The 22,500-nt window shown below is 58.4% G+C and overlaps 1 protein-coding gene across 4 annotated transcripts in view; it reads right to left on the reverse strand.

The window, feature by feature from the left end:
- Nucleotides 1–22,500, reverse strand: part of CACNA2D2 (calcium voltage-gated channel auxiliary subunit alpha2delta 2) — a 140,078-nt gene that overhangs the window by 64,050 nt on the left and 53,528 nt on the right. For all 4 annotated transcript variants that reach the window (XM_032411347.1, XM_032411351.1, XM_032411350.1 and 1 more), the window contains exon 3: nucleotides 3,377–3,493. In XM_032411347.1, coding sequence (XP_032267238.1) covers nucleotides 3,377–3,493 — 117 coding nt within the window. The remainder of the gene's footprint in view (nucleotides 1–3,376; nucleotides 3,494–22,500) is intronic.

The raw sequence follows: 22,500 nt of genomic DNA on the forward strand, positions 1-22,500 counted from the left end.
TTTCTTTGTGGCCTTTATAAACGATGGCTCCTGGAGCTGTGAGACTGAAAGTACTGGGCAGGGATGGTTTCATGTCCCTATTTTACAGAGGAGGATACTGAGGCCTGGGACGGGACTAGACCGAGTGCTCTATGAGGGCAGGCACAGGGCCTGTTCTCCCCGTGTCCCCCCAGCACCGCCCGGCATGCAGCAGGCTGTTAGACAGCTGGATGACTCGCGGAGGAAGAAGGACAGCCAGGAAGAAAGGACCTTTCCAAGGGAGGGGCTGTGGGTCAAGGGCCCAGCAGGGAGCACAGCAGAGTCCTGATTTGGGTCCCTCTCTGCCTCCACTGTGCTGTAAGAACTCAGGCACCTCCCCTCCCCCACTCCTGGGACTCAGGACCCTTAGAAAGTGGGCCCTGGCTCAGGGAACCCCTCTCCCTGGGCAGTATAAGTCACAAGACAGCTCCCCTCTGTGTGTCCAAAGCTGAGGCCCAGCAGGTTTCCTGGACTTGGGAATGCTGGCTGCCTGTGCTGCAAGGCCCCTGACCTGGCCTACTCCTGCCTGAGTCTTGGCCCCATAAATCACCTTGTGCAGCTCGGAGAAACTCGAAACAAACATCTGATTGTCCTGATTAAATGAGACCATGAACTTCCGTCCTGTGTTGCTCAGATCCCTCTTTGCAAGCCCCAAATTAAAATTCCAGACCAGAGCAAGAGGATTTAAATTGGATTACTGGATGGGGTCCAGGGAGAGAGGAACAATGGAGTGGGGGGTGAGGGGTCCAGCCCCCCACATCCCTCCCTCCATATGCACTCAGGCTGCAAACAAATGTGGGAAAGGAGAGAAGGGCCAGAACTTGATTAAAAGCAAATTTAAAACACAATTAAGACCAAAGCTCATCCTGAACAATTAGGACCAAGGCAGGGGGAAGGATGGTTGTCCTCTGCTTCCTCTGGGGATATGGACAGAAGCATCCTGTGGGCTGAGAGCCAGAGGCGCTGCAGCAGGGGGAAGCTTGTGGGCCAGCAGGGCGCTGGGAAGGCAAGGGCCGTGGGCTCTGCGCCTACCTCGGGAATCACGTGGGGAGTCAAGGGCCTGGCCTCGCATCAGAGTGACCTGGGTTCACATCCTGGCCTGAGGCACGTCCGAGTCTCAGTGTCCCTCCCCTCTGTGAAGTGGGCCTCCCTCACACGGCTGCTGTGGGAGTGGCCTGTGACAGACACGCACGTGGTGAGTGCCCAATCAGCGAGTGCTCTTTCCATCATTCTTCTGTTGAGAGTAATTTGTATTTGGCGCCAACGGTGGACCAGGCCATGGGCTAGGCTGCAGATGCGGGGGGAAGGAGAAAGCCATCTGCCCTGCCTCATGGGGCGCGGTGCAGCATGGGGGGTGCAGGTAGAGGGTTGGGATCAGAACCCAGGCCTTGGGCTCTCCCCTCCCTGCCAAGCTGTCAAGGTGGATTAGTTGTCTAGGAGTGGGGGTAGAGGAGCTTGGGGAGGGACCCCAGCACTGTAGTGCCCAGAGAGGATGGGCAGGGGGCTCCACGTGTGGAGGGCAGGTCAGGCATCTGTCATTGTCACCACTCAGCACCCCTCACTGAGATGACTGGTCCTAAAGCTGGGGTGGGCAGCAGGCCTGAAGGCCCAAAGGATGCCTCTTCCCAAATTTATCAGACGGTTTCAACTCAAGTTCAGGGCTGGAGGCCTGCACTTTGTAAAGTGGAGCAAAGCAAGGAAGTAGTGGGCGAATGAGGATCTGGAATGAATGGGACAGATAGAGACAAAGAGAGAAAGGAAAGGAGGGGAGAGCACCCAGGTCAGGCCCAGTCCTAGGAAAAGCAAGGAGGGGACATGATGTGCTGGGTGGATGGGGCAGCAGAGTGTTTCTCACCATCACGGGAGACACTCTTGGACCCCCCAGGGACTGCTGTCCCAGCTAAAGGCTGGGCTTTGCCTCCTTCCCATGGCAGGTCCTTTCTCTAATTGTCTGCCCATCTGTGACCAGGAGATCCTGAAAGTCAGGCTGGGCTGGACTGAGCCCAGCTCTGGGTCATCTGGATCCACACTGGGTGGGAAGCCCTCAGGGTCCACGCCTCTGGGCCTCTGGTCCCAGGAGGCCAGTCTCTCCCTAGTCTATGATTCCAGGTCACACAGAATAAGAAGGGGACCTCAGGGGGACAGCAGGGCCCAGCTCCTGGGGAAGGGGGTCCTAGTTCTCTCCTGGGGCCTAGAAGTGGTGGGTGTTTAGGCTAGGTGACTGCCCTGATCTGACCCAGCCAGGCCCCTGGCCTGAGCCTGGGTACGGCTTGTGTGGACTTGCTCATCCTTTTTTGTAACTAGTTTCACTGAGACACAATTCACATACTACAGAATTTACCCACATAAAGTATATAATTCAGTGTTGTGTTTTTTTTTTTTAGCACATTCGAGTTGTGCAACCATCACCACAATCTAATTTTAGAATATTTTCATCACCCTTAAAAGGAACCCTGTACCCATTAGCAGACACTCCTTATCCCCCTCCCTTCCCCCCTCCCTTTCAGCCCTAGGCAACCACTAATGTACTTCCCATTTCTATGGATTTGCCTATTCTGGACATTTCACAGAAATGGGATCACACAATAGGTGGTCTTTTGTGGCTAGCTTCTTTCACTTAGTAGAATGTTTTCAAGTTCATCCATGTCATGCGTATCACTACTTCTTTCCTTTTGACCGGACTCCTCTTTTTGGCACAGGCTGGGACTGGGGCTGAGGCAGCCGTGCCTCTGAACCGGGGGCAGCTTGGGCACTGTCCCTCACTTACTGCACAACCTCCCAGGGCACCTTGCAGCTCCAGAAGCCCCACCCCCACGCCCCGCACCTGCACTCCCTGGGGTGGGGTCTGCTGGCTTCGTACAACTGGTCAGGGCAGCCTAGCAGGGTCTGCCAACCCACAGAATGGCAGCACCCTAGAGCTGATAGGCAAAACCTCTCTAAGATTAGAGGGGGAGACTAGACTCAGAGGGAGGCAGAGAGACATTCAAGGTCATGGGCAGAGCAGGGGCTTCGACCCCTAGCATCACAGGGCTCCAGCATGCTCCATGGGGCATTCAGGGCCACTCCACACCCCCTCCCACCAGAGCTGCAGTCCACCCTCTGTAAAGAGGAATCAGAGGACTCCAAGACTGCCCGTGCCCCACCTTCATGCCCACATAAGGCCCCCAAGACCCCAGATGGAGCCTCCCTCTGATAAAACCATCTGCTCCTGTCCTAGCTGCCCACATCCAGGTGGGCACTGCCCTGCCAGCGACGGCCTGGCCTGAATTCACGTGCGTTCACGCCGGGCCGGGACGCTGCCCGGGCGGTGCAGGGCCCCTCCGCCTGGCCTGCCCTCAACCCGCACAACTGCACCTACCTTCAGGGCCTGCACCTTCCTGTCCAGCAGGCTCTCAATGTCTCCTGCCACCTTTTCGACCAACTTCTGAGGCTCGTTCTCCTGCACCTCGAACAGATTCCGGTTGTCCTTGTAGATCTAGAAGGAAGCAGAAGCCAGCGGTGAGGCTGAGGCGGTCCCACGTTCCCATGCCACAGCCACCCCCTTGCATATCCTCTCTGCCCAGTACGGTCCAGCCCGTGGCCCCGCCCCAACTCTGGCTCTGGCCAACTACGAGAGCATGGATGTCTGCGGGCTGGGCCCAGTGCCCTCCTGAACTTGAAGGAAGGCTCCTGTCACAGATTCCACAGCTTGCCCTGGCTGCGGTTGGTGAGATGGGCTTGCCACCGCCGTCTCTGGACTCGGGGGTGATTCCTCCTCCAGGAGCCGTGAGCAACACCCCCCTGACGAGTTCGGAGCGGCTGAGAGCAGCAGACGCGGAAGGGTGGGCTGGCGAGGAGGCAGGGTGTGCGTGTGGGGGCAGATGGAACCGATAAGCACACACTGCATACCACAAGCCTGATGACACGAAGACACTGTCACACTCACTACACACACCGACACACCCACACGTGCATCAGAAACACCTAGCCACCGCTCCTCACGGACTCAGGCATCCATACCCCTTTGGGCTGGTGCTGCCCCAGGGCACTTACAGAAACTGTAGTGGGAACTCCGGGCACCCCTAGGGGCTCCTCTGTCATTCAGGGCACAGAAGATGGGGGCAGTGACCAGGGAAAAAGGCATGTGGGGAGGGCAAATCGGCCCCTCTCTCCTCCTTGGGGACCGGGTCTGTGCACACGTGCACGTGGGGGTGTAAAGCTGACAGTCTGCATCTGCATGTGTGAGTGCGTGTGTTATGGCTCAACACACACCCATCTGTGTGCATGTGCCTGCGTGTTGGGGGTGGGGTGGGATTAGGGCCTCTAGATGAAGTCTAGGGCTTCTATGTGAGTCACAGAAGCGAGTTCAGTGGGCCTCTTTGTTCCAGGCTAGGGTCTTGGGTGTGTGTATATGCATGAGTGTGTGCATCGTACAACCCTGCCTGTGTCCGTCCAGATGACCCCAGGAGGTCTGTTCCCCAAGCTGACTCCTTCACCGAGGTCACATGCCACCACTGAACTGCTACCATGGGGTCGTGCCATCGGGCTGTGCAGAAACGGAGGGATGCAGACAGACAGAGAAAAGAGGTGATGAGGACGAGATAAGGAGGTGGGAGAGGCAGCTGATGAAAGACAGACAGGCAGGCGAGATAAGGTCGGGAGAGTGACAGCGAGACGTGGGGGAGATAAGGCCTCCAGCAGCAGAGGGGGGAGGACGTGGGGGACCAGGAATGCCCGAGCCCCGGCCCTGCCGCCCAGCCTGCGCCCAGCAGTCCAAGGGTTAAAGTACCACACAAAGCCGGCTCAGGCAGTCTCCTCCTCCTGCCGCCCCCCCATCCCTCCCAGCTTTTCTTTTTGTCCTTCTCTCAGAACAAAATAATTTGTGGTGAATTCGCTCCTTCCCACAGAGCAGTGGCGATTAGAGGGTGAGGCGCGAGACCCGGACGCAGGGCAGGGAGGATGGGGGCCCCAAGTGGGCACCAGGGCCAGGCTGCTCCCTGGGCTCCCTGGGTCATGCCTCAAGGTAGAGGCCCCCAGATGGGAGGTGGCGATGGAGACGAGGTCAAGCAGGGGCCTGAGCCTGGGGGGGGGAGGGGTCACTGGGAAATGTGGGGAGCCTGGAGCCCAGTGCCCTCTGTTGGGGCAAACTGAAGCTCAGAAACAAGAAAGGACAGGTCAAGGCTATGTGACTCTGAGTGGCAAAGCCAGGTCCTCCATCCTCCCAGACCTCTCCTTCCCAGGTTTCAGGACTTTAAAGATTTATTTGTTTGTTTGGTTATTTATTTATTTATTTAGAGAGCATGAGCGGGAGGGGCAGAGGGAGAGAGAATCTCAAGATGATTTTGTGCGCTGAGTGCGGAGCCCTACATGGGGCTTGATCTCACGACCCTGAGATCACAACCCAAGCTAAAACCAAGAGTCGATCGCTTAACCGACTGCGCCCCCCAGGTTTCAGGACTTTAAAAATACATCCTTTCCCAAGCATGGGCCGCTGGCCTGCACGGGTTGAGGCCCCATCTCAGCCACACTGGCCGAAGCCTCAGCCGAGTGCACCCTTGGCCCACTTGCACCAGCAGGGGGCGCAGCTGCCTGGCTTCTCAGGGCAGGGGATGAAGTTCCCACACCTGACTCCCCTGTCAAGGTCATTCCCAGGTGTCCCAAACAGGGCTGTCCATAGCAGTGGCAGCCCCTGATCACAGCAGCCTCCTGACAACTCTCCTCCGGGAGCCCGGGAGTTCCTCCCCACTGGGTCCAGGGTACCCCTTGCAAACTGGCATGGTGACTGGGCCAGGGCTCAGGGGCCACAGAGGGAGTGGGTTTCCAGGTGGCAGGGTCATACCCCAGGGCTCTGAAAGGTGGCGTAAGGGCTTGAAAGCAGGCACCCTGCCAAGAGTCACCTCATCTCCGAACCTCAGTCTCTGATGGATTAAACGAGAGAACAGCAGTCCCCACTTTGCAGGCTGAGGGAGAACTGCAAAGAGCCCATGCTATTCTCGCCACTGCTATTGTTGAGGATCACCAGAATTCTGTAGAAGGAATCACAGTCCCTCCCTGCCTCCACTCTCCCTGCTGGACCTGCACACTAAGGATCCGAAGCCATTGGCTCCCACTCCTGGGCAGACAGCTTCGGTCTCCTGGGGTTGGCCCACCTCCAGCCCCACCCTCCTCCCAGGCCTCCCTGGGCAGCCCCTCTCCAGCCACACTGTCCTTGTCTCCAACACCTCAGCCTGAGCCCTGGAGGCTACAACAGGGGGAACTAGACACAGGGATGCCACTGATAACAGTATAGCCAAGGCCAGTTCTCTTCCCACTCGCCCGAAGTATGGGGCCCTTGTGTAATGGACCCTTGGCAAATGCATATGCCCAATTCCATGTTCAAGAGCAGAGCTCTGGGACCAGCTAGACCTCGGTCTGACTCTTGTATTCATGCCTGCAGCTGTGTTACCCCTTGGAGTCTGGGGCTCTATCTGCCACACTTTCTTCCTGTCCTAAGGACCTCTAAGATACCCCTCTGCTCGGCCCTGGTGCCAGCATTTGAGATCTCTCCAGCCCATTGACCTGGCATGGCCCTGCAGGCTTCTGGGTCCCCAGCCCATCCTGATGCCCACTACCGCACTTTTGCTCATGCTGTCCCTGCTTCCCTTCCACCCTTCCCTGACTTTCTAAATCCTTCCTAGAGCAAAGATAGTAAAATGGGTTAGAAGGTGTTTCTGGGGAGATGAGTGCTAAATCCCAGGACTGCAGGGGCTGGTCAAGCTACCAGCCAAGCCTGTCCCCCAATCCCAAAACAGCCCCTGAGACAAAATAGCCCTCGTTCCTTCTATCCCAAGTGCCTCACCCCTCTCAACATTCCCTTGGACCTGTTCCAACTGCCCCTGTCCCCCGGGGTGGGCCATGAGCCGGACCCTGTGTCCCAGGGAGATCTGAGGGATAGAGTTCAGCAGATGGTTCCGCCCTGGGAGATAGGTCATCTCTCCATTGATGTTGTCTGAGGAGGTGCTTTCTACCTACAGGCCCAGCAGGAAGCCTGGGAGAGCCCAGGGCAGACAGCATGCCCAGGGCTGGCTCTCCTAAAGCCCCAGCCTCTAGCTCTGGTCCCTGGGGCCAGCTCGGATGCAACAGACAGGCTGGGGGTACACCGGGTCCAGGGGCATGGGCACCGGGTACACTCAGCCACCACAGCATGACTGCACGCCCGCTGCCGTCCTTGGCCCAGCAAGCTCATTGGAAAAACCCAACAGCTCCCACAGGAGCGCAGCCTCTGAGGCCCCCACCACTGCACAGGGAGCTGGTCTACAGGTTGTCGCAGTTGGACACCAGCCGTGATGGGGGAGGGGGAGGCAGGGGCTCCATTCCACAGAGATGGTGAATAGTAGTGGGACAGGCCAGCAGACTAGCAGACAAGCTGGCTGGAGCCAGGGGAGCATGTAGGGGAGGGGTGGGGTGGGGGAACAGGGAGAACGGGGGTGGCTGAGACCCCAAGGGACAGTAATTCAGGAGGCAACTTGCAGCCCCTCGCTCCCAGGAGTCCCTGGCTCCCCCTCCCTTGTACCAGATACCTATGGCCTCCTCCCCTTGAGGGCACCTCCTCCCATCAGTTATGGAGAACTGTCCCTCCATCTCTCCCCTTATCTCCTCACCTCCCTCCCTGTTCCCCCCACCACCACCAGGTGCTGGTCCTAACCCCAACCCCAACCCTCTCTCAGCTCTAGTGATTCTTTAGTTAAGCAACATTTCCAGCCAGCCTTCGGCCTAAGGATTTCCAGGGCTTGTGGAGGCCCCAGAACCTCTGCCCAGCCCCCCTGTGTCCCTGGGTGGCTCCACATAAAGAGGAGGTGAACCTAGAGGACACGTGGAAGAATGGCGACCTTGGACAGGAAGCACAGGGATACACATAGGCGCGGATGGAGCCAGCCTCATCCCCACAGCTCCCAAGAGTCCTGACTAGGAGTGGGGTCGAGTTCTGAGGTACCTGGGAACAAAGACAGCCACCACAGGAGACAACAGGCCCCAGGACCAGTGACCTGGACAGCACCCCGTCAGACTGGAGAGGCACGTTGCCAAGTCCCAGAAAGCCGGCGGCAGTGGGGCCTAGCTCTGAGCCAGCACCCAACCTGCCCAGAGAGAGGAGGAAGGTGTGGGAAAAGGAGAGGAAAAGGAAGGTGAGGAGGGGAAGCAGAGGAGGGCAAAGTCGGGAAGAGGGAGGATGGAGGCCCCAGGAACGACCCTGTTCCCCGAGAGCTGGCTCTGGCCACCCTGGGGCAGATGTTTTCACACTTGACCTCACTGCTCCTGGACAACCCGAAGAGGGACTCTTCATGCCCATTTAGTGGACAGGCCACTGAAGGCCAGAGAGCTGGAGTTATACCGCAGAGCTCAGATTCAAACCGGATCTGTCTGACCCAAAGCCTCTGCTTCAGGTCCCACTCTGTGCAGCCGGGTTCCCCACACTTATGCCCATACTTGAAGGTGAAGGGAGCACAAGGGATCAGCTGGGGGTCTTGGGGGCGGGCCAGGATCATGCGGAAGGCCTGAGGCCCATGGGAGGCAGGAGAGCCATCCTGGAGGGGAGGAGGGGCGGACCGGCAGAATCAGCCTGATCAGCTAACCAAGCACCCAGCCCTAGGAGTAAAACAGACTCGTGTGAGGCTCCTCTCCCGCAGCGAAGGTGAACGGGCCCTAATCTCTGGAAAATTAAATCAGAAAGAAAATGGAACGAGGAAGATCTGACACAGGCTGGGCCCTGCGGCTGGCGGTGTCCTCACAGGCTCAGGCCGAGCTGGGTGTTCCGCTAGCCGGGTGCCCAGCACCCTGGCCCCTCCCACCACCCAGGTTACTGGGCAGGGCACAGGCAGGACTGTGTGAGCGGAGCCCCACAATACAACCCCAGGGGATTTGCTGTTCTCCAATAAGCCCCCTCTATGCCAGTCGTGTCTTAGTGTCCGGTCCCTGGTCTTGAAAGGAGCCGCTAGTGGGGGTCCTAACTTCATGCCCAACAGGCCCCTGGAGGGAGAGCAGCAAGTGGGCCAGAGATGGTGGGCTGGGCCCCCCTAGGCTGGCCCACAGGGCAAGCACTGGAAAGGCCACAGGGGTGGGGACTGGAGACAGGGGTCAGCTGCTGGAATGGAATACACCTGTGCCAGGGATCAGGAGCGCCTTGGGTAGGACGACAGGGGGCTCACGGTGGCTTAGGGACCCTGAGCTGGGACAGGAGGTGGGGGAGACTGGTAGTGATTAGATCAGGGACCCCAGGCAGTCAGGGCAAAGCTGGGCTCGGGGCTTCTGCCCTTACTCCTTCCCCTGCCTTTGTGGGGAAAATCAAGGGTACTGACGTAGCTGCTAATCACCCTTGAAGACCACAGGATGGAGGGAGTAGCTGGGTGCCCTGTGGTCCCCTCCCACTGAGAGCACCCAGGACAGATCCAGGACAGGCTGCGGCTCCTGGGCTTTTGCTGAGCTCCACAGCCCAGCTCCTGACGGCACGAGGGGGACTGTCCCACAGTGCGTGCTGAAAAACCCTAACCCAGCTTTGGAGACACACCAGGCCCTGGTCTATGTGTGTGACCGACAGCTCCCCGGGGCCGGGGTGGAGCCCCTCCCTTGCCTACCCAGTGCGGGACTTATGTAGAGTAAGGGCAAGGGACCCTCAGAGCACACGGTCAGTGTACGGGCAGGGATTACGTGCCACTCACTCGCATGTTCCCCAGCTGCTGACGTTCCCCAGCTGTCATGGCAGTTCTCATGTGGCCATGCCAACCTGCCACTATCCTGTGGTGGGTGGGCTCCATAGTTAGCTGTCTATGGTGTCATGTCACAAGCAGGGTTTGTACATTATGAAGCTGGCTGCCACATGATTAACATTCATACTGAATAGGGATTTCCTGGAACGAACCCCTGTTTAGAGGAAGTCACAGACACCACCCAGGCCAGGACAATGCGGCCCTGTATGGGCTACAATGGAGAACATGAAGGCAGTGTCGGGGCAGGGAGGAGGGCTCCTGGCCTGGCCTCCAGGAGCAGGTCAGGATGTGGCCCTCCTGGGTCGGTGGCCCATCAATTGCTCCGCTTCCTCCCCACCCCCGCCCCCACATCCTTACATTTCCATGAGGGCACGCCACGTTCATGCCACAGGCTTCGGGGCCCTCTTAAGCCTGGCGCAGCAGAAATGGACCAGATCTTGTCCTTGTCCTCCTGGGACTCACCATCCAGAGGGGACAGATGTCCCTTCAGACTGCTAAGGGCAGAGGGGTGGCAGCAGGGAGAGGTAGGCAGGAGACAGGGGGGATGGGGCTGGTCTGCTTGGGAGGGGGCCGTCCAGGAAAAGAAAGGGGAGAGCCTGAAAGGCTGGGTGGGAGTCTGCCGGACTTGGGGGCGGCCGGGGGATAAGGGAGTGGGCAGGAGGAGTGGCAGGTGCAGAGGCCGGGAGGAGGGAAAGTCAGTGGGCTCCTCAGCAGCACGAGCACAGGGGCTTGTGCAGGGCAGAAGGGAGGCTGGCGGACAGATTCTGAGCAGAAAGGGAGGTAGATACCCAGGAGGCTCAGGGGAGGGACAGTGTGGCCTAGATCATAAGGTGAGAGGGCCCTGGTGGCTCAGTGACCCCTCGGCCCCCCAGAGGCAGCTGCTAGGGGCTCTCACCGGCACACTCCCCTTCGAAAAACTCACAGGGGCACAAAGCCCCCGTCACCACCCCCAGCAACGCCTCCCTGTTTTTAAAGTTAAAGTTTAGTTGACTGTCATCCATTACCGCAATTAGTACATTATGTCTAATTATGCAATTAGTGTAAAAAGTGCACTTGCTGCTGAGAATGGGAAATTACGCTGCCTCGTTACGCTGTAAAATCCATGTCATAAAAAGGCTCAGTCTCTTGTTTTTCAAAAGACACAAAACCCAACACAAAACAATAAACCAAATCCTCCCAGCTGAGCTAGGGCCAGTCTGCGTGGCCCTCCCTGCACTTGCCCCCACGCAGACCCCACCTCTGTGAGGCCGCGCGTGCGCCCCAGGGCAAGGCCTGAGCCACAAAGACAGGCTGTGTTCGGGGGGCCCATTCCTGGGTGTGGTCCGTCTTCGGCCTCTGAAACAGACGTGAATTTCTAAGCTGACTTTAAAACCATGGTAATCCTGATTATCCATCCATTATTCCAGACTTGACTTGGAACAAGGCCTCTGCGTTAAGGCCTATGTATTTCAGGTGAGAGCAGTCCTGGAGGGGCATTGCTCCACCCAGCTCCAAGCACAAATCCTTTCTCCAAGGTTCCTGAGGGCACAACTCTGAGGTTCCTGATGGCGCCCGTGAGGACAGGGCCATTTTCCAGCTCAGGGGAAACTGGAGGAACTTTCCCACACTCCAGGCTCCAAGCCCTGGGAACACTGCCTGGATAGCTAGGGAGCTCCCTGTCACAGGAAGCATGCAAGCCCAGACGTCAGGGGTGCTGAGCAGGAATTCACTCATGGACACCCTGCACAGCTGCTGGACTCTAAGCTGCCGTCACTAGAAAGCAGCATTCCCACAGCTGTGCGCCTATGCAAAGCTTGTAGTCTGTGACTTTCTCCCCTAGGTTCTGGCTCCCTTGGTGGTCAAGCAAATAGTCTGGGGATAGGTGGGAGGTGAGAAAGGAATCTGACAGGGTAGGGGGCTGTCTTGCTACCACAGAGGTGACAATGCCAAATGGCCAAGTCCATGGGGGCTGGGAGGGCACACTCCAACGTCCCTGACTGCCCATGTCGGCACTGGGTACCTGTGTATCTCCAAAGGGTGATGCAGTGCCACGGAGACTCCTTCCCAGCCAAGAATCTGCCCTGACCTCATGGAGATGATGCATGAACCTCCCACGGCTGCCACTGCCCAGCCCAGACAAAGTGCTCACAGAGTGGAGGGCTGGAAACCTGGAGCCCCAGCATCCTAGGGCCCATGGGGCACCAGGGCCCCTGCAACCCCACCCACCTGTACTGTGCACCCATTAGTTCTGGGTGTGCCCAGGTGTCTGGACGCTGTCCACACCCCAGTGGAAAGCGCTCACTGAGAAAGCAGCTGGGTTGTGGGGATGGAGGGGGCCTGGACCTTACTAGAGGGACACCTGTTGCCCAAACACAAGGCATGGGTCGCTGACAGTTCCAGCCTCCAGGCCTGTGTCTACTCAGGTGCTCTTGAAGAGCAGGGGAGCGTTTCACGGCCCAGCCACGTGGACACCAGAGGAGACTCTTAGGGCCCCTGTCCTCTGGATTTAGTCCAGGGTAGCGTCAGGAGTGGGGGACTGGAGCCCGAGGTGAATGGAACTGCAGGCAGATCCGGGGCCCCTGCTGGCTCCCAGCCCTGAGCTGGGAGCCACCGGCTGTTGAGGCAGCTGGGAGGGAAGCTGTGCCCAGCACACCAGCCGGCACGGGGGAGTGCGAGTAAACACACCCGCGCTTCCCAACTCGTTCGGCTGGTGTGGGTGCCCGTGTTTATGGGAAACAGGTTGTTTGTGCCAGCGTCTGGGCCCTCTTGCCACCCACCCTGCCTCAGCTCTCTCCGGCTGCCTCCCCAGCCCATGGGCCCTGCCTTCCTTCCCCCAGGACTCCTCAGCCTCTCAGCTTGGAGACAGCAGCGATGACAGGCCCTCCCCTCCAGGTGGTGAGACAGGGCTCAGCGCTTCACCCACTGAGTCAGAACAATCCCCAAAGGCAGGCATGGTTATCGTCCCCATTTTACAGCTGAAGAAACCAAGGCTCTGGCAGCTGGAGAAATAAATGGGCTGGGGATGAGGCTGGGGGTGGAGGAGTCCATGACACTGGGCTTCTCTCAGGCTCCAGTCATCAGTTCCAGGCCCTAGGGTCCCAGAAACCCCCACCCCCACTCCCACCCCCGAGCCTGGGTCACCACCTTGAGGAGCCCTGGCCCAGCATGGCCTTAGATGTGGACCCTGCCCTCAGAGCTGGGCGCATGGCCCTTTTCTCCTACACAGGGCCTGGTCACCGGCCTGCCATCTGGCCTCTTCAGTCCCTTCACCCCCTGAGCCTGTCTTGGGACCTATGAGGCCCTACCTCCTGCCTCTTGTGGGTGAGAGTCCTGGCAGGCCAGGGTGCAGGGCTCTGGGAGTCAGGGTGGGTAGGGGCTCCAGCAGACCCTCGGCGGCCCAGGGAGGATTCCTAATCATTTCACGGCTCTGGCTGTTATGGAGATCTCATCTAAGTGACTGTCCCTCAGTCTAGAGTGGCAGAAACTTACCCCCATAATCACCCTCATGAGATGGGTTTGAGGCTGGGCCTGAGGCACGGAGCAAAGGACTAGGCCTGCTTCCTCTGCCAACATCACCTCCATTCTACCCTTCCAGCAGGGGGCACAACCCTCTTCAGGGTCTGGGACAGGTCTCTCAGGGACCCCAGAATGACCAGAAACTGACCTTGTCCTGAGAGTCCCCAGGCAGGCTTCCTGGGGAGGGGGGTGCAGGTTCACCTGATTTTTCTTTATCCATCCCCCTCCCTGACCTGTGACAAGGGCACCAGGAGGTGCTCAGCAGCCAGGCAGCTTCTTATCTCACAGGTGAGGAAACTGAAGTGGCAAAGAGTCAGAATCTGTCCAAAGGGGAGCCCTTCCCGTCCCCGGAGCCCCTTCCACTTGCAGCTGAGAACGGCTGAAAAGCTGTGGCCCGAATCCTGGCCCTGCTCTTTACCAGCCGCTTGGCTTGGCATGAGCCTTGGCCTTTAGCATCCGCACAGCCTTGAGCCGCCTCAGCCAGGCCCTGCGGGGGTGTTCCTCAATGAGGAAAGGTCAAATGCAAGGCGCCGCTGGCTTCTCGTGGGGCCTCCTTCCAGGGCCGCTCCCAAGGCCCTGAGAGATCTCCCTGCCCCATGCTGTCCTGCGGGGCCAGACTTTCCAGGCCTTGCAGGCTGGAAAGCTGCCTTTTGCTCCTGAGACTCGCTGCTGAAGATGTCACCGAATAGTGACAGCAGTGATCACAAGGAGAGGCCCTCCGGCCAGTTGCTTTTGTGAAAACATGAGAGCCAGGTATGGGGGAGAAAGACAGAGGCAGAAGTAAGGCCGGGAGGTGGGCCGTGGCCTCCCATGCTATCAATGGCCCGTGTGGGGGCAAGGTCATCGCAGGGTCCTACCCCAGCCCTGGGCACACACTGTAGGTCCAGGTGCACATGCCAGACCTTGCAGACCAGCTCACACACACACCGACCTCACCACATTCAGGCCCAGGGCCCAGGAAGCTGCTCTGGACCTCGCCGGGCCTCACGCTTAGGCTCACAGAGAAAACACCGAAACCCGGATGGGTCCATCGGCTGTCACAGGATGTCACCTGGGTGAAGCTCTGTGGGTTTCCATCCGTACCTCAAAAGGTGGTCTGCAGCCATCTGAAATGTTCTAAGCAGTGAAGCTTCTCTGGCCCCAGAAGGTTGGGGCTACCTGAAGATTGTGGCCCTAAATCCTCCTGATGGACATGGCCCTGGAGAGGCTCCTAACAGTGAGGGCGCTGGGTCTGGTGGGGTAAGGACACGTCTGACTGACAGTGGCTTCTGGATCAGGTCCCTAGGAGGGTCACCGTGCTCAAGCGTCAGGCACTGATAAGGCAGTGGGTGCGGAGCCGAGCGGGAGCCTGCCCGCGGTGAGTGTGCAAGCAAGGGTACGAGGGAGCACAGCCGTGCCGGGCTAGCTCATCCACATCCCGCATCAGCGCCTCCCAACCCCATCTTTGTCCTTCCCCTCGTTTTTCTTTTATTTTTCTCCTACTTCCAATTTATAGGCTCTTCTTGAATTTTATGTATCTCTGTAAGTGCCCTTAAATCTTCGGTGGCATACGTCGGAAGCATACATAAACAAACAGTGCTTGGGCGTGGAGGCCTTGCACACGCTGAAGCCACACAGAGGATACGCACATACCAGGGACGTGTGCCCCAAGGACATGCCCATGCTGGGGACACATGCCAGAGGGGACCCCTTCTCTCCCATCATTCCCAGGCTCTCCTGAGCCCTCCGAGGAAAGTTCCCACATTTGGCCAGGAAAACTTCAGAGAGGTCAGCACACAAGGGGTTCCCAGAGCTAGGGGGTTGGTGATCTCCACGCCCCTCCCAGCTGGGTGCTCCTGAGCTGGCCCAGCCCTTCTCTGCACCTCAGGTTCCCCTCAATGCACTGTGGGGAGGGAAGGGCAATGTTCGGCATGCCCGGCTCCAGGCTCTCTCTCCATGAGTGCGAGAACCCAGTGGCCACCGGGGCCGGCACTTGTCTTCACTGCGTCCGCGTGCAGTGTTTGCCGTGCAAACAAACTGTGCAAACAGGACCCGGTGCCCGGCCACACTGGCGAACACCGTGAGGGCCCTTGGTCTGAAGAGCCATGAACTTCGAAGTGAGAGTGCTATGCTCGGGGGAGGCGATGCTATGTTTGGGCTCCCCCTCCAGGTGGGCCTCCTCCTCGATGCCCAGCTTTGGGGGCTGCTTGACGGCCATCCAGTGTATTGAACCTTCACAAGCCCTAGTTGTTGTCTCCATTTCACAGACAAGGCCACTGAGGCACAGAGTAATTGGTGGAGCTGGGAGTCGATGACTGCTACACAGACTAACCACACACTGGAGCAGGTTCCAGACCCATGTTCCAGACCCCCGCCCCCTTCTCCCACCAGCTGGTCTCCGTTCCACCCTCCACAGCCCCAACGCTGCCCCCCAGGCCCCCTCCTCTGGGAAGCCTCTCTGAATGCCCCCTCAGCTAAGTCCACGGGGCCTCTCGCCTGGGGGCTATGGACATCAGTGGGGGGTCAGCTAACTCAGGTGTTTGCAAACCTTGCCCTGTTTTAAACGTTCCGAGAGAGCTCATCTTTCAAAGGCACCTGGGTGAATCCTCACAGGAAATGCAGCCCCTTCAGGACAACAAGCCCCTAATTCATCTGCCCAGGATCATCCACTCGGATCGATGCATGGTGCCAACTGAATCCTCAGTGGCCCCACCAGCACCCAAAGAACCCATCAGACTCTGAGGCCTGTCATTTGCCCAGCCGGTCTGCCCAGTGGGAATGTGGGGAGGACAAGGAAGATCTGCACTAGACTCAGGGGTGGGCATGCCCCAAAGGGGTGCTTCTAGCTGCAGGAAACCATTCTGGCCTTGCAAGTCTGGAAGTCTAGGACCTCAGGATACAGATGGGTAAACTGAGGTCTAAGAGGGAGGGGTGAGCAGCAGGGCAAGGCCAGGAAGACCCAGGTTCCAGCTGCTGGCACCTCCTTCTGTGTTTGGGAGGAGTGGGAATGGATGGGCCAGAGAGAGTGTCCCCTTGGCCGGGGACTGGAAGACAAAGGCAGAGGCGAACGAGCAGCTAGGCACAAGGCCTGTGAAGAAAGCTGCTGGGCAGGGCTGTCTAGTGGCCGGACAGAGGCAGCTTTGTCCTCCACCCTCCCTGGAGCCTCGGCTGTGAACTCTCTGAGAACTGTGGGGTCACCTGGCAGACCGGGAGTGGGAGGCCTGGGCTTCTGTCCCCTCTGCCCCCCCATGTTCCCCGGGCCTAGGGGCCCACCAGGTCTCAGTGGCGTCGATGCTCTGGGCTCCCGCGTCCTCTGCTCAGCGACCTCCAGCAGGAGGGAGGGACGCCTGAGCTTCCAGCTCTGTCAAGGGCTCCCTGAGCAAGGAGGCGACGAGAGCAATGATGCCAGTAAGACAAGAGCGGAACAAATTGCCCCAATTATGTAAGGCGGCCCTATTTCCTCCTTAGCAGACCAGAGAGGAGACCGGGGAAGCTTTGTTCTTCTCCACCCCACCCCCACCCATGCCACTGGGCCTGCTGGGAGACCCCTCACAGGGGCCCACTCATAGGGCCCAGGTCACCGGAGGTGCTGGGGAAGGGGCTTGGCGAAGGACTCCACGGGTCCTTTCCTGAGGCCTGCAGGATGGGATCGAGGCAAGAGGCCTGGGTCTATCCTGTTCAGTCACTGTTCCTTGAGTGTCTCTGAGTGTATCCTAGCCCCTCTGCTTTTCTTGCCTGTACACTGGGGTGGGCAGTCCTTACCCCAGGCCTCTCCCCTGCCCTGGCCGCCATGGAGCCCTAGGGAACTCAGAGCCTTTCCAGAATCCAACTACAGTCCCTACCCTGCCATATCTCCACTGAGACGTGCTCAGGTCTGCTCTTCTTAGTGCCCCATCGGGGCCAAGCAGGAAGCCCCTTCTTCCTCCAGGCTCCAGAACCAGGCTAAGATGCCAGACAGCCACGTCCTCAGCATGGCTTCTGGACTGCCCTTGCCATGAACACAGTCTAGCCTCCACTCCCCGCGCCCCTCCGCCAGGGCCTAGACACCTCTGAGTTGCCGTCTCTTTCTCCATCTTGGGAGAGTGCCCTGGGGAGCACTGAAGATGCCCCAGGCCAAGGCCCTAAGGTAGTGCCCTGCTTCTCAGCCCTACCTTGGCAGAGGGAGTCTCTGCACAGGCCCCTCTTCCAGCCGGGAACTGGCTGTGCCCTGCCCCGGAAGGCCGGCCTGCCAAGCCGGCTGGAAAAGCCCTCCTACACGGCCCCATGCTTTGCTGGGCTGCCAACATGCTGCGAAGCCCCAGCTATCAGGCTCTTTGAGTTTACGGTGCTAGCAGGTTAGGGTTGCTAAACTGCAAATTTATCTCCTGCCATAAATGCAGGTGACGCAGGAGCCCGTGTATGCGCCTGAGCGCGTGTCTGTACATGTATGTTGGGAGGCACCGTGTGTCGTGTACAGCAGAGTATGTGTACACAAAAGGGGGGTGGTGTTCCTGGGAGCATGCAATGCACACCTAAGCACGTGTTCCAGGGTGTGTGTCCCGGGTACGTGTGTGTCCAGGAGCACATATCCCAGCATGCATTCGTCCAGGCTCACTACGAATGAGGCAGGTGCATCCTTCCCTGAGGGCAGCCCGAGTCCCCTGTCCCTCTGCTCAAGCACAGCACACAGTAGGCCTCAGGGAACATCTGTGTGCACCTTGTGCACATGACAGACCCAGGGAGTCCTTGAGCGGTCCTTCGTCTCCCTGCCTGTCATCTCAGAGGGACTAGAGCCCAGCCCTACTTACATATCCACACCGGGCTGGTGCCTCTTTCCAGCCACTGACCCCACAGACGCAGAAGCCCCCCCTGCATGACCTGCCAGGCTGCAGCAGAGAGAGCCCCAGGGCACAAATTCCTTCCTGTGCCTGGGTGTGGGGATGGCAACAGAACTGCAGGGTGAAGTGATCCTTCCTCCCCACCCCCACTCCCAGACAAGAGGATCTAAAAACACCATGAAAACAATTGATCTCCTTGCTGATAGTGGGTAAGAAAAAATTACCTCTCTCTAAACACTAAAAATAAAGCCCAGTTTCCTAAAAGCGGGGCTCTCCTCAGCCCATGGCTTTAGCGAGGTTTTGTTGCTAATTCCAAACGTGGATTTGTTGGAGAAGCCAGTGTTAACCCTTGGCTGCCTCACTGAGGGGCTCAGCCTTGGGGCACGATGGTGCCCCCCCAGGATCCAAGCCCGGATCTTGGCCATGCAGTGAGCCCAGATGTTGCTATCCCAGGCAGGCAGGAAGAGGGCAGCAGGAATTGGATCCATATGCTGCTTGTGCCCGGCTAATGGGCTGACAAATTAGCAGGTCTCCCCTCTAAGAGGTGATGAATGAGCAGCCGCCCAAGACAGCTGGGGGACGGGCCACCTCCCCAACAGTACTCCTTGGGCTCAGCCCTGACTTGGCATCTAGGGGGTGCCCAGGCCAGAACCAAGACTCTTGAGGAGTGAGGGTTGGCAGCTGCGGGGGGGGGGGGGGGGGGGGGGGGGGGGGGCAGGGGGAAGGAAGAGAGGGCATAAGAGGGTAACCCCAGCCTTGGAGGATGTCCCCAAATGGGCCCAAGCCAGGGAGGCCCGAATCCCCTGGGCTGGTGCTATGCTGTGTGAAGGGCACCGCTGAGGAAGGGGTTAAAGGGCTGCTAACCGTTTTCAGCCTCCTCTTGAAGATCATTGTCACCGCACACACAACGGCCTGAGCGCCTTGACAAGAGAGAGGCGGCTGGTCCATGGGCAGGCCAGCCATGTGGGAGCCCGTGCCCGGAGGACTGATCGGGATAGGGAGAGACCTGAGCCACCCACGGAGCAGGGCTGCATCTCCCACTGAACTACAGGAGGGCAGGCTCCTGGGCTGACAAGGGCTGTGGAGACATGCAGGCAGAGGTGAGGAGCCCTGTGGGGAGGGGTCCAGGGCGCCTGAGTCAAAAGCAAAGGGCGATCCCATCACAAACTCTGATCCCAGAGTTAGTGAGCCCCCATCACGGAGAGGGTCAGCCTCAGCCAGTCTTCTCGGCGGAGGGGGGGGTTGGATCAAACAATCTTATTTGTCCTTTCTGACCTGAGACCCCAATATCCTTGATTTGCTCCCCAAATCCTTATATGGTCCCCCTCCTCCATGTACTCAGAACATCTAAAATGGAACAGGATTTACACATTGTTTTGATAGAAGTTGGCCTGGCTCCCTTGGAAAGCTGTCCGGCCAGGAAAGGCAGCCCCTGACCCAGGTCTTCTGTGGGCTCCCTGTCCAAACAGCCCCAAGCCCCCTGCTTGTACTGCCACCCCCAGCCCGCCCCCACCCCGTGTAAACAGAACCCGCCCGCTCTCTCCCAGGGGCTGCTAATTCCTCACCAGAACTGCTCGGACGTGAAATTGGAGTGAGACAATGTGTGTTTAAGGAAATGAATCTCGCATCTTAAGAGGCTCGGGGAGCCCGTCCTGCACCCCCATCACCCTGCCCGCCCACCCAGAGCCAGGGAAGGAGCGCTTGGCATCAGGGAAGAGAAAGGCGGAGGTGACATTCAGTGCCAAATTAGCAGCCACCACAGCCAAATATTGTACTTGCCTCCAATCTTCTTTTATTTTTCAAAAGAAAAGGCTTTTACAAAGTGAAAGAGGCTGTTGGAACACCAAGGCTGATGATAGTTTTAAACGGCATGCCCGCCACACGCATGCCCATCGGAGAGCCTCCCCTTCCTCCCCGCTTGCCATCTCCGCTCTGCCCACAGCCACACCCACAGGGCCCCTGCCCCCACAGTCGGGCCCCACCGCACCAGCCACCCGGGCTGACATCGTAGGTGTTCTGACCCCGTGCCGCTCCTGGGCACGGGACCGCCTCTGAGGCACTTCCGCCTGCATGGAGCCCTTGCCACTGAGGGGTTATTTGTGGCATGTCCAGAACCGCCTGGCCTACAGAGGCCTCTGCAAAAGTGACCAGCCCGGCCTCTGCAAGGGCTCCTTGTCCACCTTCTGATGGCCCTCGGTGCCCCCACCATGGGCTGCCTGTGCTCGCCCCCATCATTACTGGCTCCTTTCACTAGGAGCTAGACACCCCATAGCCCCCACTCTGGTCACCTTGGTGACCAAATGACACCACTCATCCTGGAGTCCAACCCTTGGAACCCAGCCTGCCACCATGGGCCACTAACTTACTAACCCATGGAACAGGCTGAGCAGACACCCTCTGGTTGCTCCTCCAGAGGAAACACTGTTTTCACCCTTGACCCCCTTACCAAGTGCTGGGTCATCTCACTCATCACCAGGAGCCAAATGTGATGGGTTTTCACTGACAATGCGGACTTAGCCCACGTTTCCCATTTCTTTAAACCGGGGCTGCCCCACACCTTGGTTTCCTTGTTGAGGGAGAAGATGGGGAGCCTGCTGGCTCTAGTGTTTGGAGGCCCCTAAGCCTGGAGCCCCCACCTGGCCCTGCCCCCACACGTGCAGCCTCGGGCTCTTCCCAGTCTGAGCCGCCCCCAGGTCCCCCCTAATAGTCCTGGGAGGTGGGGGCTTGGCCACGCCCCATTTTACAGTTGGGACACTGGGCTCAGGGAGCTCTTGGGACTTGCCCAAGGTCCCAGCTGGTAAGAGGCACAACCAGAACCTGGACCTGAGTTGTGTGGCACCACGATGTGGATGCTGTGGTGTGCTGTCCAGAACCCTCCCCCACCCCGCCCTCAGGACAGGCCCGCCTGCCCCCAGCTGCAAGCTGCTGTCTGCTCTCCACTGAGTCCCTGCCTGGGCTGTGGCCCGAGCAGCAGGGAGCCGCCTCACCCTCTGACACACAGGTGCTCAGCTGACACACAGATCAGGCACAGGAGCACAAAGGGCCGACCCCAGCTGGGGACAACTCCGAGGGGTGAGGCCGGCTCCAGCACTCTCTGTGGAACTGGCTGAGGCTTTGGTTATGACTGCATCACAGCCACACTTCCGCTGCCCTGTCTGGCTCCCTTTCCCCCTCCCAGGTGTGGTCCCTGGGAGAACGCCCCCAGGAAACACCTCCCCAGCCTCCGTTTCCGAGTCTGATTCCAGGGAACTGACCCCACCATGGCTAGTGCAGGGAGTGGTACCCGAAAGCCAACGTTTTTAAAAAATTTTTAAAAATATTTTATTTATTCATTTGACAGAGAGAGAGAGCACAAGCAAGGAGAGCTGGAGGCAGAGGGAGAGGGAGAAGCAGGCTCCCCGCTGAGCAGGGAGCCCGATGCGGGGCTCCATCCCAGGACCCCGGGATCATGACCTGACTGAACGCAGACGCTTAACCGACTGAGCCACCCAGGTGCCCCCCCAACCAAAAGCCAACTTTAAAGTGGGCACTGTGCTGCTGGCACTGAGGGTCTCACCATGGTGGCAGGGAAGCCTGTGATACGGTGCAATTGATCAAATGTTCACCCATCGTGAACTGACATGGGATAACTGAGGATGGGTGCAATATTTCAGGTGCCTGAGAGTTTCAGGAAAGTGTAATTATAAGGACTATGGAATGGGATGGCTGTTGCTGAGGGCTATCAATGCTTTGGACAGAGACAATGAAAGGCTGAGTGTGATTAATCACGAATTTAAGATGAAGTGTGAAAGTCAGAAGCCCCCTTGGCAGGATATAAAAAGACTCTCAACTCCTGCAGCCAGAGGCAGAAAAAGCTGAGGGTCAGGCACAGGACTTAATTAGAAGAGTGGCCAAGATCCTGAGGGAGTTACAGTCTCAATCCTAGCAGGTTGGTTACCCAAGGTCAGGACCCTGATTGGGAAGAAGTGGGTCCCTGAGTTGTGGGATGGGGACATCTGGGTCACTGCACTAGAGATCTTGAGACTCCCCTGCACTCCCTGAGTGTAGCAGTGGCAACTCCTCCTTGTGAAATGCTAGGACCCCCCTGCCCCACCCTGCCTTGCTTGAAGATGATTAAGAGGTCTCTATGTTATAAAACAACACACTCCCGGGGCGCCTGGGTGGCTCAGTCGGTTAAGCGTCTGCCTTCGGCTCAGCTCATGATCTCAGGGTCCTGGGATCGAGCCCCGCGTCGGGCTCCCTGTTTGGCAGGAAGCCTGCTTCTCCCTCTCCCACTCCCCCTGCTTGTGTTCCCTCTCTCGCTGTGTCTCTCTCTGTCAAATAAATAAATAAAATCTTAAAACAAAAACAAAAACAAACAAAAAAACCAACACACTCCCCTCAGGATCTGCACCCCTCCTTCCCAGCCACCAGACCAAACACCAGGGTCAAGTCACAACATAACTGATCCAGAAAGTGCTGGGCCTGCTATG

Source organism: Phoca vitulina, unplaced genomic scaffold (assembly GCF_004348235.1).
Source record: "Phoca vitulina isolate PV1807 unplaced genomic scaffold, GSC_HSeal_1.0 scaffold13, whole genome shotgun sequence".
Classification (NCBI taxonomy): Eukaryota; Metazoa; Chordata; class Mammalia; order Carnivora; family Phocidae; genus Phoca; species Phoca vitulina.